Raw genomic sequence first — 13,332 nt, 5'->3', positions numbered from 1 at the left:
AAGTGTAATTGTTTTCTAATGAGCAGAGAGACTCCCCTGGAATGTGGGGAGTCTACTGAGTAATAGGCTCATCATCCAAGGCTGTTTGAGAGTGAATACCTTACCTCCATGTAAGTGGGTTTCAACTGGGCAAACAATATCAAGAGAGTATTTCTTGAGTTGAGAAAGTACTTAGAGGTGCTTAACCTTATAATTTAGGCCACAGATAAACCTACGGATCCTCTCCACAATAGGAATAGTTACTGCCAATTCGAGTTTAGGTAAAACTGGAAATAACTGGAGAATACAGGGGATGAAAGCTTCTGACTGGAAACAGGACCCCTGGAGCCTGCATCGCACACTATTAAAAGAAAATTCTTAACACTGGTAACACGTATAAATATGCAACATGGATAGTAAAAAGAAACATGCATCTAATGAATCGTGAAAATTGACAGATCTATTCATACTGTTTTGCATATATTTAAATAAGAGCAGTGGAGAGCGTTGCTCCTAATCTCAATTTTACGATCAGAAACTTTGACTGCAAGTTACCTGATCGCTGTAAAGAGGTCTGTACACGCTATTTTAGTCCTACGTCACTACAGAGGTATCGGGCATCTTTAGGACATGGTTTTTCTCAAAAATATGAGCAAAATGATTTATTTTATAATATATCAAAATGTATTTTTGGTAGAGTTCCACTTCAGTCTGCTTTTATTAGCCAAATCTGTCATTGGGTTGCAACAGTGAAAGACTTACACTCCTATGTAGAAAACATTTTTTTTTTTTTTTTATCAAGTAATTATCATTGAACTTTAAACAAACAGCGAACATAGAATTCATGTTAAATCTTAACTTGCATACATGAAATATTACAATAATAGGCGAGCAGGAGCAGACATTCCAGGAACCCAGCAGAATATACAAAGGAAAGAGTTAATGTCTAGAAGGAGACTGACTGACTGGAATCAGGGTCATCAGTGTTAAATCTTTTACATTAAGAATACCAATGAGACCATATTTCGTGATATTTGTAATATATTTCTCCTAGTATACATATATCGTTCATGGTTTTTGTGTCATTTACAGATACCCTCCAATTAAGAAAATCAGGACCTTCTACTGCAAGCTATGTATGGGCTATAATACATTTTTCGAGAGTAGTAAGAATGACAATCTATTGGTAGAGAGATGAATTCAAAGTGGCTTTTAGAGAGGAACCAATTAGACATATCTTATGGTTTAGAGGAGGGATACCAGTCACCGTATTACTGATACAAGTTCATAAATCTGTCCAGAAGGCATGCACCCTTCCACATTCCCATACTAGGTGCCAAAAAATACAGCCTGTCCAACCACATTTTCCCTTCACCTGTCAAAACTTGGAGCTAAAACATTGTTAGTCTCCCATGGAGATGGCTGGGGTGTCAGGGGAGAGGGCAGCCTTTTTAAGTACTTCTGAATTATAAGGTTGTCAAAAGTAAACCGTACGTATTCTAATTGGGAAGGACTTGAGTATCGCTCGTAAAGATATAAATTTCCCATAAGGGTCAAGTTGTAAATGTTCTAATGTGAAGCGTAATTGTTTTCTGGAATTTGGGGAGTGTAGTGAGTAATAGGCTCATCATTCAAAGCTGTTTTGAGAGTGAATACCATACCACCGTGTAAGTGGGCTTCAACTGGGCAAATAATATAAGAGTATTTCTTGATGTGAGCAGGTACTAAGGAGTGCTTAACCTGATCATCTAGGCCCCTAACATTCCAGATGAACAAGCAGATTCTCTAAGTGTGCAAAAATAGAGTGATGGTCTTCACACAAAGCTAATAAGTCAGTAATAAGTCAATGCCGTTTTAATGGCATAGGTACATAAAATGGCAAGAGCTGATGTAAAGAGACTGGACAGATAAATGTTCACGACATTCTTGATCAAATTATCTTTGTTACTTTATTCTGTTCTACTTTATTCTTTTATCCCTTGGCCTTTCTGTGTATCTCATTCATTTCAGCAACGGTTTACTAGCATAAGACCCTCTGTCTCTCTCTATAGCCATGGGTGTCTCTCTGCCTCTGTGAGACCTCTGTCTCTCTCCCTCGATGCGTTTCTCCTCCACTTTGTGTGAGTCTCTCTATATTCGATAATACTTTTAGCTTTAGATTCTTGCCACATATCTCATGAGTGTTTATTTCCCTACAACACGTGAAGTAATTTTTTTTTTTTCTTTTTTTAATCCTCACCTTCTTCTCCATGTCACAGTTGGTCCAGCACTTCAGTGAGGGCCTGGCTCCAGCTGTTTACAGTATCAGGGCCCAACACTATTGCTTTTGTAAAACTGCCACTGGGAAAAAAGTTTTCATCTTGCCACAAAGTAGAAATGGACATTTTTATCTTGTATAGTAAGTCATTTTCTCCTAAAAGTGTGTGTGCTATACTTAAGAAGCATTTCTCGGTTTATCAGGCAGGTTATAATATCTTGCACAATGCAGAAATTGCAACTCTCTATGTCCCCAGCCAATTTATGTAATCTTGAACCACAGGACATCCTTATTCTCTTTTTTTGTTTTCTCATTATGCCTGAGCAGCCTGCTAGTGTGTACATATACCGTGTATTGTTCACCTTCACTAAAACGGTCACATTTTCCTGTGTCTGTGCAGCAATTCCTAGGACCTACCTTACCAGAATGTATCTATTTACACAGATGAGTATATAAAAATGTGATCACAAAGGGATACGAGCAGAATGTGTAATTGTTTTTTTTCCCTTTACTTCCAGAAAAGGCGGCGGCGGATCGACAGAACCATGATTGGAGAGCCAACAAACTTTGTTCACACTGCACATGTAGGATCAGGAGATGTATTTAGCGGAATGAATTCAGTAAGTACTACAGTATTCACAAAATTTACGAATCTGAATTAAAGGCTATGACTGTCAGCACTTGGGGCTACTCTCAATACAGATTAGATGATCTTTATATGAGCCTCCATCTATTCTCTGTTCACCTGTCAAAACTAACACAGAGGGGAGACAGATATAAATAGTTGTTGTCCATAATAGTCCATTTGTAATGTTGAATAAAGAAAATGCATAGTGCCTAACATTCTAAAAATGCTGATCAATCAATGCAGCAAATTATAAATACAGCATAACTATCCAAACCGTGGTAGGTTTGAATTATGTTTAAGACCTCTCCACAGGAAGACTGGATAAATGAAAAGGAGGAGATGCAGGATTATGTTGAGAAAGAAGATGTTTTCATTGTCTATCCTACAGCTACTACATATACACAGAGAACTATTGGATGTAGCCCCTGAGTTATCCATAGAACCTAATCCTGTGGTGGGCAACAGGACGCCCTCTGAGTCGTCACCTGCGGCCCACAGCTCCTTCCTGCTTTGTCTGATTTGTTTGTTATATCTTGAATCACATGTTTAAAATACCTGCTGATATGTTACTACAGATAGGTGTCTCTTTGATTAAATGTATTGTTTTAACTGATTGTTGAGATTAAGGGTAATGTGCGGCCCATTTGAAGGTTAGAGGGGCCTCCCCATGTGCCCCCTGAAGTCTTGTCATATTGCCTATCAATGTGACATTCTGGAAACTCGGCTACTGTCCAACCTGTGAACCATTTTCATTGTTGCGGGAGGAGATGGCTAAACTGCAGGCTGAGATATGTAGGATGTCTGTATCCTTGAGGCCACCACTGAATCAGGGAGCCCCCAGAAGACATTCTGCCTGGACTACTGTGAGCTCTTAAAATGGGAGATTTCCAGAGGGACACAGACACACCCCACAAGCTGTGACATTGCAAATTCATATGCTGCTCTTGCAGGGCCGGAATGTACTGTAAAAATATTATAGGTAATGAGGATATGGAGACTTCTATTAGCTAGGAAATCTCCAAAAAGGACTACACTTCTCTTGGGATATCCCATTATAAGAGACATACATCATCAGCATCGTCATCAACATTGATTTATAAAGCGCCAGCAAATTTCTAAGCTGTTTCAATTGGGAATAAAAACAGTTCTATACAATACTGGTTAATACATCTGGAAAAAGCTACTGAAGTAGAGATACAATGAATGTGCTTACCTGGAGCCACAGCGTCAAGGGATGAGGAAGTGGATGTCGTATACCTTGGGACAAATGTCCTGGCTAATGCTGAAGTCATGGCTGTAAAAGATGAATTTAGAAGTTAGGGACTGCTCTAAAGCAGATGGCAACCTATGTAATTTGTTCAACAGTATTGCCAGTGCATAGAGGTGAAGACAGAACTCATTATATCAGAAACTTCAATGGGTGGCTAAGGAAGTGGTGTTATGAGGAGAGATATTGGATTAATAGACCACAGTCATGCCATCTGTCAAGATAGGGGCTTATACAAAAGTGACGGCCCGCACCCATCTTCAAGGGGAACCAAAATATTACGTGAGCAGTTTGGAAGCTTTATCAGGAAATATGCGTGCAAATGCTAGAAGCTTAGGAAATACAATTCGGGAAGTGCGATAATGAGAAGGGATGATTTGGATATTGTGGCTATTACGGAGTCACGGTGCAATGAAAATCATGACCGGGACATAGCTGTACCGAGATATACTGTATTTAGGAAGGACAGAGTGGGAATAATTGGAGGAGGTGTAGCAATGTATGTGGGAAAAAAAGCATAAATACTAATTTATTTCAATATATTAAAGAAAAATCTGAGGCCCATTGGGTGACCATAGAAATGTGGAAAAGGCTATTCTTTGTACTGGGGAGATATATAGACCACCAGGTCAGGAAGAGGAACTGCACAGGAACCTATTGCAGAACAGTAGTAAAATTGCATTAAAAGGAGAGGTAACAATTCTGGAAGACTTATTTACTGTACCTGATGTGAACTGGGAAGGGTCTTTTGCAAGTTCCACTAGAAGTAGAGACATTCTGATTAGGGGTGTGCACCGGGCACTTTTAGTGTTTTGGGTTCTGATTTGTTTTGCCAAAACACCCGACGAAAGGTTTTGCTTCTGATTTAGGGTTTTGGGTTCTGATTTATTTTTAAAAAAGCGCTAAAATCCAGGTTTTTTTTACACTCCTGCGCTATTATTAACCTCAATAACATTCAATAACAATCATTTCCACTATTTTCCAGTCTATTCTGAACACCTCACACCTCACAATATTGTTTTTAGTCCAAAACGTTGCACCGAGGTAGCTTTCTGGACTGCGTAGTGGAGTGGCCCCGGTACCCAATACCTCCTCCAACTGGTCTGAATTCCACTGCACAGATGGCGGACACCGGATGCACGTCTAACACCAACATAGCTGTTAAGGCCGCAGTTATCCGCTTTGCCATGGGCTGACTACTGTCGTACTTTGTGCTCATGGCAAACGACTGTTGGACGGTCACATAATGCCAAAAAAAGAGGTGCAAGATGAAATTGTCCTTGGGCCCTCCCACCCACCCTTATGTTGTTGAAATAGGACATGCACACTTTAACAAACCAATCATTTCAGCGAAAGGGCCTACCAAACAACTGTGGCTGAAATGATTGGTTTGTTTGGGCCCCCACACCCAAAAAAGCTATTCATCTCTCCCTGTACAAACTAAACTGGGTCTACTGAGGCAAGATGTCATCCTCATCCTCTGATTCCTCTCCCCCTTCAGTGTGTACTTCCTCATCCTCACATATTATCAATTTGTCCCCGCTGGACTCCACAACCACAGGTCCCTCTGTAGTATCTGGAGGCCAGTGCTGTACTTGATTGAGGAATTGATAATTAATTTTTATGAACATCATTTTTTCAACGTTCTGCGGAAGCAACCTCCTTCGCCGCTCACTGACCAGGTTACCCGCTGCACTGAAAACTCTTTCTGAGTAAACACTGGAGGGGGACAACTCAGGTAACTTGGGACTGCACAAACAATGTACGTAGTAATAGAAATGGCAATTCCTCTTTTTTGGAACCACAGAAACAATGAACGTAGTAATAGAAATGGCAGTTCCTCTTTTTTGGAACTACAGAAACAATGAACGTAGTAATAGAAATGACAGTTCCTCTTTTTTGGGACTAAAGAATATATTGCTCTATAATATTTTTTATACTTTTTCAAATTTTTTTTATATTTTTTTTTTTAAAAAAATTGGTATTTTTAAAAAAATTTAAATGATTTTTGCCTAATTAACAAATTGCTATGGACTTATCAGAAACAAATACAGGACAAAAGCACCACTGGACTCGGCAGCACAGACACTGGCCAAAGCACCACTGGAATCAGCAGGACAGAGCACTGGAAAAAGTACTACTGGACTCAGCAGAACAAAGCACCACTTGACGAAAGTAATCAGCAGGACAGCGCACATCAACCTCCCTCTTCAGTAACCACAGGGAGAATGAAGATGGCGGCCGCGAGTGGGGCATTTATGAGATCCGAGTCTCGCGAGATCCGACGCGAGACTTGGATGCCATAGCCTCGTTTTGCATTCCTTGGGCGGCCGAAAGTACCCGAACAGTGCTCGGATCCCGTCGGATCCACACTGTTCAGGTGGGCTCGGAATAGCGAAATCCGAGCCCGCTCATATCTAATTCTGATATCCTTGCAGGGAGCATCCCTCAAGCAAATGGTAAGGGAGCGCACTCGCAAATACGCAATATTGGATTTAATTCTCACAAATGGTGACAGAATATCTGATGTAAATGTGGGTGAGAACCTAGGATACAGTGACCATCAAGCAGTATGGTTTAGTATAAAAACAGACCAACTCACACCACACAAAAACAATGGTGTTGGATTTTAGGAAGACTGACTTTGTAGAGACTGGAAAATGTGTAAGTGACTCTATGGCAGAGTGGAGGAATTTAAAAGGAGTGCAGGAATGGTGGGAAAAATTAAAAAGTGCAATACTACAAGCAACAGCCCTTTTGTATTTAAAGGGTTAGAAAAAGCACAAGGAAAAGGAAGCCATTGTGGTTTGCAAAAGATGTAGCAAGTAGAAAATTGCAGAAGCAAAAATGGTGGCCTTTAGGAAATATAAGCAGGTTCTATTTAGGTGATGTTTAGATTCAACAGGGCTGGAAGTAATAAAGTCTGATTGTGTCTAGTCTAATTGAACCCAATTATCAATTCAATATGGTTCATTGGTTGAATGAGTAACTAAGGAGGCAATTACTATTTCACACAGGACCATTTGTTGTTGGAAACTTTCCTTCAGTAAATTAAATTACCACTTAACCTGAGTAAACACAAAATACAGTTTTATCTGGGTCTTAAATATATATGTCTCCGCAATTTGCAGGTTATTTTGTAAAATGTATAGCATTATTTCAATAAAAAATAACATTAAATAACATTAAAGGGGCAGCACGGTGGCTCAGTGGTTAGCACTTCTGCCTCACAGCACTGAGGTCATGAGTTCGATTTCCGACCATGGCCTTATCTGTGTGAAGTTTGTATGTTCTCCCCGTGTTTGCGTGGGTTTCCTCCAGGTGCTCCGGTTTCCTCCCACACTCCAAAAACATACTGGTAGGTTAATTGGCTGCTATCAAATTGACCCTAGTCTCTCCCTCTATGTCTGTCTGTGTGTGTGGTTAGGAAATTTAGACTGTAAGCTCCAATGGGGCAGGGACTGATGTGAGTGAGTCCTCTGTACAGCGCTGCGGAATCAGTGGCGCTATATAAATAAATGGTGATGATGATGATGATGATTAAAAGTGTTGATCTTATATTTATACACATGTAGAAAAAAAAACTCGTGCTGACTCTGGAGATAGCACCCTCAGCTTTATCATTCCATCCTGAAAGTTTCTTTCACATGTTATACATTACTATTGTGACATTATTCTTGCTGATGTTGCAGGTGAGTTCTATCCAAAACCAAATGCAGTCAAAGGGTGGCTACAGTGGCAACATGTCAGCGAATGTCCAGATGCAGCTTGTGGATACAAAGGCTGGATAACCTTGGTATAATCTGGTAAGTACGTGTATTGTTGTCATCTCTTTATTTTATATGGAAAGTTGTTGGTTTTTTGTTGTGTGGTTTTTTTTTTTGTTTTTTTTTTTGTTTATTTCAGTATCTGTCCCTTTCTAAATAGTTAAATTCTTACAAGTTTACAGATGTAATTCTAAAGTCACCGTACCCTAGCTGAGACCTTCCATTGGAGAACTTTTTAAAACCCTGGCTCACAAATAAGGCCAAGGAGGGGCAGTCACACACACACATTTGTAACACGTCTCCTGGCACAGTTTCTAAAGTCTCATTTTGCTAACTGTGAAATGAAGGCTCACATTTGAATGTGCAAAGCTCACTATATTATTTCTAGACTCTGCTTTGGCTGCCAGGTAGAATTATTTGGCAAACGATTATTTTTCTATCTTGCTCTCCAATATCTTTTTACCTTCTCTTCCCATTCGGCATATACATTTTCATAAATATCTTTTCCCTTTAAAATATACTATTTGATAATACAGTGTCTTGCCGCTTGACCCGAAAGTCTAGCAACAGGACAGTCTTTCAATGACCAAATTGGACATGATCCGCTCCTCTGGCAGTGATCAGGATCACTTCTGGCTCCGTTGCAGCTTCAGTGTGGTTAAAAGATGACCGTACTCACAGGCTGACCTCATTTGATGTTGAGATTGGCCCACACACTATAAAATTTTGGGCCGATATATTGTATTTATCAGCGCTCAATCATTAGGAATAACAATGAATGATAATATGTACAAATGAAACATAAATTATGTAAATACTGTTAAAAATGCTTAAATATATAGTAAAGTCACTCATGTAATGAAGACAATATTATCAGTCTCATATTAACCAATGCTAAATCACAAGTGATTGATATGATTGATCATCCTAATGATTGAGCGCTGTGGGCTGAGAAGTACAATTTATTCATATAGAGGTAGGGGATATCTCTACCCTGAAGCAGCTCTTAGGGATAATAACTTAATAATCAGATTGTTTGTGCTGGCCCTTATTTTCTTGTTTCAATATCAGATATAGCAGCACACATGAACACCTTTTATTGGGATTTTGCATGGGAGTAGCAAAAATTTCTTTAGTACCAAATTACTTGGTAGAAAAACACATGATTTTACAGTACAATGATAAATATAGATCACACTTACATCATCATTTGTACAACTACCATGTACAAGACGTCTCTGGAAAATCTGTCCTAACACCATGTGAGGACATTAGACTTTTGTCTCATGGGATAAAAGTGCACCTGCTCTTCCCTTATGCTTCTGGACCGTGTCTCCATGGCTTACATACGCCTTTAGGAATGGATAGAAAACTGTTTTTTGGACCATAAGACACTATTGTGAACCCCATATTTGTTCTATCTATGACACTGCAAGGGGAGTTGGCCAGGACATATTGAGAAGCGGAGGGGGACTAGCACACAGGGAAAAAGACCGGGAAAATGTCAGTGTCTGTACAATATTTCTGTCTGTGAGCTTTTGTGCACCAGTGTATATTTTGTTAATTTTCTTTCCGCTGAAATATTAAGTGCGTGATTGAGAAAATACATGTATTTTTTTATTTATTGCGTATTACAACTTCTATTCTGTATGGTGGGTACTTTTCTCAGCATATGTTCTCAGCTCTTTGTTATATAAGTTAAGATTTATATTAAAGGAAAATTTTAGAAAATGAAATAAAAATTTGGTTAGCATTTATAAATGTGAGTTACTTATTTTGAGGGTTGCATTGTCCACTTAGCCTTTATCTTGCGTTATTGGCCAGCAGAGGGCAGAGTTCCCTGGAAACATTAAAATAAACTCTTAATATTTGCTCATACTTGCCAATTCTCCCTGAATGTCCGGGAGACTCCTGAAATTCGGGCCAGTCTCACGGACTCCCGGGAGAGCTGGCAAATCTCCCGCATCCCGCTACTGCCGTCGCAAAAAATGACGCGTCTGCCCGTGCCCCGCCCTCCCGCCACGCCCCTCTCCCGGAAAGAGCTTGCCCAAAGTAGGCAAGTATGTATTTGCTTCTCGCCTTTTTTACAGGTATGCTATTGACTCCTTGCAGTAACAGCCAATCGTAGCTTTTGACAATGCAATTAGCTTGAGAGGAGTTGAAAAAGGGGGTCTTTCTGATGCAGAGATGTCATGTGATTGCATGTGACCTGCAACCACCTATTACATGATGCCTTCTTTGGACAACCAGTCACATGATATTTCTGGCCTGGTTACTCCCCTCGTCCTTCCCTTTAAAACTCCTGTAAAAAAACTGCGATGAGCTGTTAACAAAAGGAAATTTACAATCATTATATATGTGTTATGTCTCAATATAAAGGTTTTTTTTTTTATTGTGCTGTAATTGTCATTTCATTTGCACTTTACTCATTGCTGTTGTACCAATAATCGAGTTTAGCAACTTGCCGTTTCTCTCCATTACTAATACATTCTCTCCTATCTTCCTAGGATCTCCTGGATGGATCATAACTTCTATTTTCCTTTCGTCTTTACCGCCCTCATTTTGCATCAGTGACCGCTTTTTGTGTTCTCCACCGTGTGCAAGATGATGCATTGTCCTCCCATGTGATGGAAAAGATGACCAGTGCCGACGATCTTGTTTTCAATATAGGCAGGACCATGCCTGCTCAGTGGAGCAGGGCATTGGTCTACAGGGCATTGGTCTATGCCAAAATGAGAATTTAAAACAAAATATTAGAAATAATCTTATTTTGCAGACCCACATGTTTTCATCCCTGCTTTTTTTTTTTGTGCTTTTCTTCCTTTTTAGATAATTGCTATTTGCAGGCCTTTCCTCCTGGTTTATGGGAAGGCCTAGGACTTTCAAGCACAAATTCTAATCGCGATTTGGACTGTTTAGTAGATGACTTGCATGTTATGTAATGTTGCTTTGTACAGAGGCCCTGTACTGGGCCAAGAAACACAAGTGTCTGTTGCTGACGATTGAGGATACTTGTATCTGCCAAAATGTCCTCCTAAAGCAACAGGAGTAAAAAAAAAAAAGAAGTGTAAAGACTTAATTCACTTTAGGTCTACCCCAAACTGATCTCGATAAGGATGATGATGATAATAATAATAATTATGATAAATAATAATAAAACGCTTCCATTAATAAGGAATTCTGTTGTAAATGTTCAATATATTTATTTGAAAGATCTGACCTCGAGATTGTAAACCAGTGTAGTAACCTATAAAGTGTTGTGTTGGTGCTTTTGTCTGTTAAAAAAAACAAAAAATTAAATAGAAACACCATTCCTGCTTTCTTACCCATTGACCTGCCTATACTTGTGGCTGGTAGTGCATGTCAGACTACCGGCAATAATCCCTTAACATGTAATACCGTACAGGCAGCGTTTCCCCTGAACTAAACTGATGCTATACAACTACCAGCATGCTCTGTCACCCATCAGGTGGCTCAGTTTGCAGACCCCTGATTATAAGCCGTGCCCTCTGGAAGTTAATTTTAATTATTACAATTTAATAGTAAGTATAATGCATTAGCCATGAGGCTGATTTGTGTACATATGCATTTTGCCCTCCCAGATGGAAATAGTTTATTTTTCACAAAATAATGCACAATGCCTATTAAGAAAACAGCAATATGTGAAAACAAGAGAACTGTGTTAAACATAATCTGTAGACATCCCAATTTCTGAAAAACAAAATAATATAACATCAAGCTTTGTGAGTAGCATTTTTCCAACTGTATGACCATAGAGAACTCTGCTATATTTTTTTGTTGTTTTAAGGATTAACCATCCTTCTCCCAAATGGCAGAACCATATGGGGGTGGGGATCTGTGCCCCCCCCCCCTCCCCCCACTGGAACCAATAACAGTCCCACCATGGGGAAGTTTAAAAGAGCACTCTGCATATTGCAGTAAGTCGGTAACACTGTTGATATGGATATAGTGGATCAGCAGCAGCCATTAAAATCTGCATTGTTGACCATTGTCTTTAAAAGGCTCCAAGATGTCTAGCGCTGGAGGAGGAGCTGTTAGCAAGGATAACTGTGGGCATCAAACACATGGGACCCCCAAGTTTCTGCCACTGTGGAGGAGGAAGAAGTTAATCATTTACAAAAAGAAAAATTATCTAATGGAATACAGTCTTTAGGGTCAGTTTCCTTACAGGCCATGAGGTTGTAGACTGCTGCTATCTGGATGAAAAAAATGAAAAAAAACATTCTAAGGCAAAAAAAGTGAAACGCAAAAACTGGCTTTTAACATGCAGGGTGACTTTTTACAGCGCCTTTAAAATAAGTGTTTATGCTCAGGTTCCAAAACATGTATGTCTATCACACATTGTAAAAAATAGTTATTTTAATTATTGCACTGTTTACAGATGTACATGTTGCTTGGTTCCCTTTTCAAATCCATGTAAGATGTGGTTCAGATGTTGCATGACTCCATTAAGTCAGACCGGTTTCAGTTCCATGTCAAACACAGTATTGAACAAATGGGATGTAAATGTTAGTCTTACTGAATGCCTTTGTCAATGTCAAGAACCGTTAAGCCAAAATGTACTGTATAACAATGACTCTACCTTGTAACAACCATACCCTATCCATAACATGTCAAACAGATAGCCGATCAGAGTGGGGGCAAAAGTACACACATTTATTGCAATACTAAACCAACTGACACCCACTAGATCAAAGTTCCTTATGAGTATGCATTGGTGGGAAAAAAAATTAAAATAACTGTTGCCTGGGGTCTACAACTTGAAGAAGCAGTCCTCAGCCAGCGGTAATGGTCAACCTGTTGCAATACATTCAGTGTGATGTTACTGTTCTTTGAAAGGTTAAAAACAAATCATCAGACTGTGCCAGGATTAGTTGCCATGCTTTTTATCATCCTACTACCAATCTGTCTGAAGAGCAGGTTTATCAAAAAATATTTTCACATTCTTTGATCGAGAATAAAAAAATAAATAATCAACATATTTTTATAACAAAGCATACTTTTTGTACATTGTGTTCATTCTTGAATAAAGTCAGTTCAGTGTTGGCTTGTAGATATTACAGAGAAGTATTGACATTGATTCAATAAATGTTTTCTTTCATCTCTGCGTTGATGTTTTATTTGATTTTTCTGAACATCAAATAAAGTTGGCAACTGAAAAGAGTCCTGAAATAAGGAGTGTATTTGTTGTGAGAAATGCCTGTCCTATATTGTTTACTTCACACAGTAGATTTCTGGGTTAACAAAGTTCTTTCATCCAATTGTGGACACCACCAGCAGTATGATAGTATAATTATGTTTGTGTGTATGTATACTATATATGTGTGTGTATATGTATGTGCGTGTGTGTATGTATACTATATATATGTGTGTGTGTGTGTGTGTATATATATATATATATAGATATAGATAT

At 39.1% G+C, this 13,332-nt stretch overlaps 1 protein-coding gene across 2 annotated transcripts in view; it reads left to right on the top strand.

Moving 5' to 3' along the window:
* The window catches only part of CDC42SE2 (CDC42 small effector 2), a 71,463-nt gene extending 58,381 nt beyond the window's left edge, over nt 1–13,082 (top strand). For both annotated transcript variants that reach the window (XM_075211148.1, XM_075211147.1), the window contains exons 3-5: nt 2,755–2,856; nt 7,824–7,937; nt 10,406–13,082. In XM_075211148.1, the coding sequence (XP_075067249.1) occupies nt 2,755–2,856; nt 7,824–7,922 (201 nt within the window). In that variant the 3' untranslated portion in view covers nt 7,923–7,937; nt 10,406–13,082. The remainder of the gene's footprint in view (nt 1–2,754; nt 2,857–7,823; nt 7,938–10,405) is intronic.
* The last annotated feature ends 250 nt before the right edge of the window (nt 13,083–13,332 follow it).

This window comes from Mixophyes fleayi, chromosome 1 (assembly GCF_038048845.1).
Source record: "Mixophyes fleayi isolate aMixFle1 chromosome 1, aMixFle1.hap1, whole genome shotgun sequence".
NCBI classification, from domain to species: domain Eukaryota; kingdom Metazoa; phylum Chordata; class Amphibia; order Anura; family Limnodynastidae; genus Mixophyes; species Mixophyes fleayi.
Note: the sequence above shows the minus strand (reverse complement) of the source record. Positions and strands in the feature narration are given on the sequence as shown.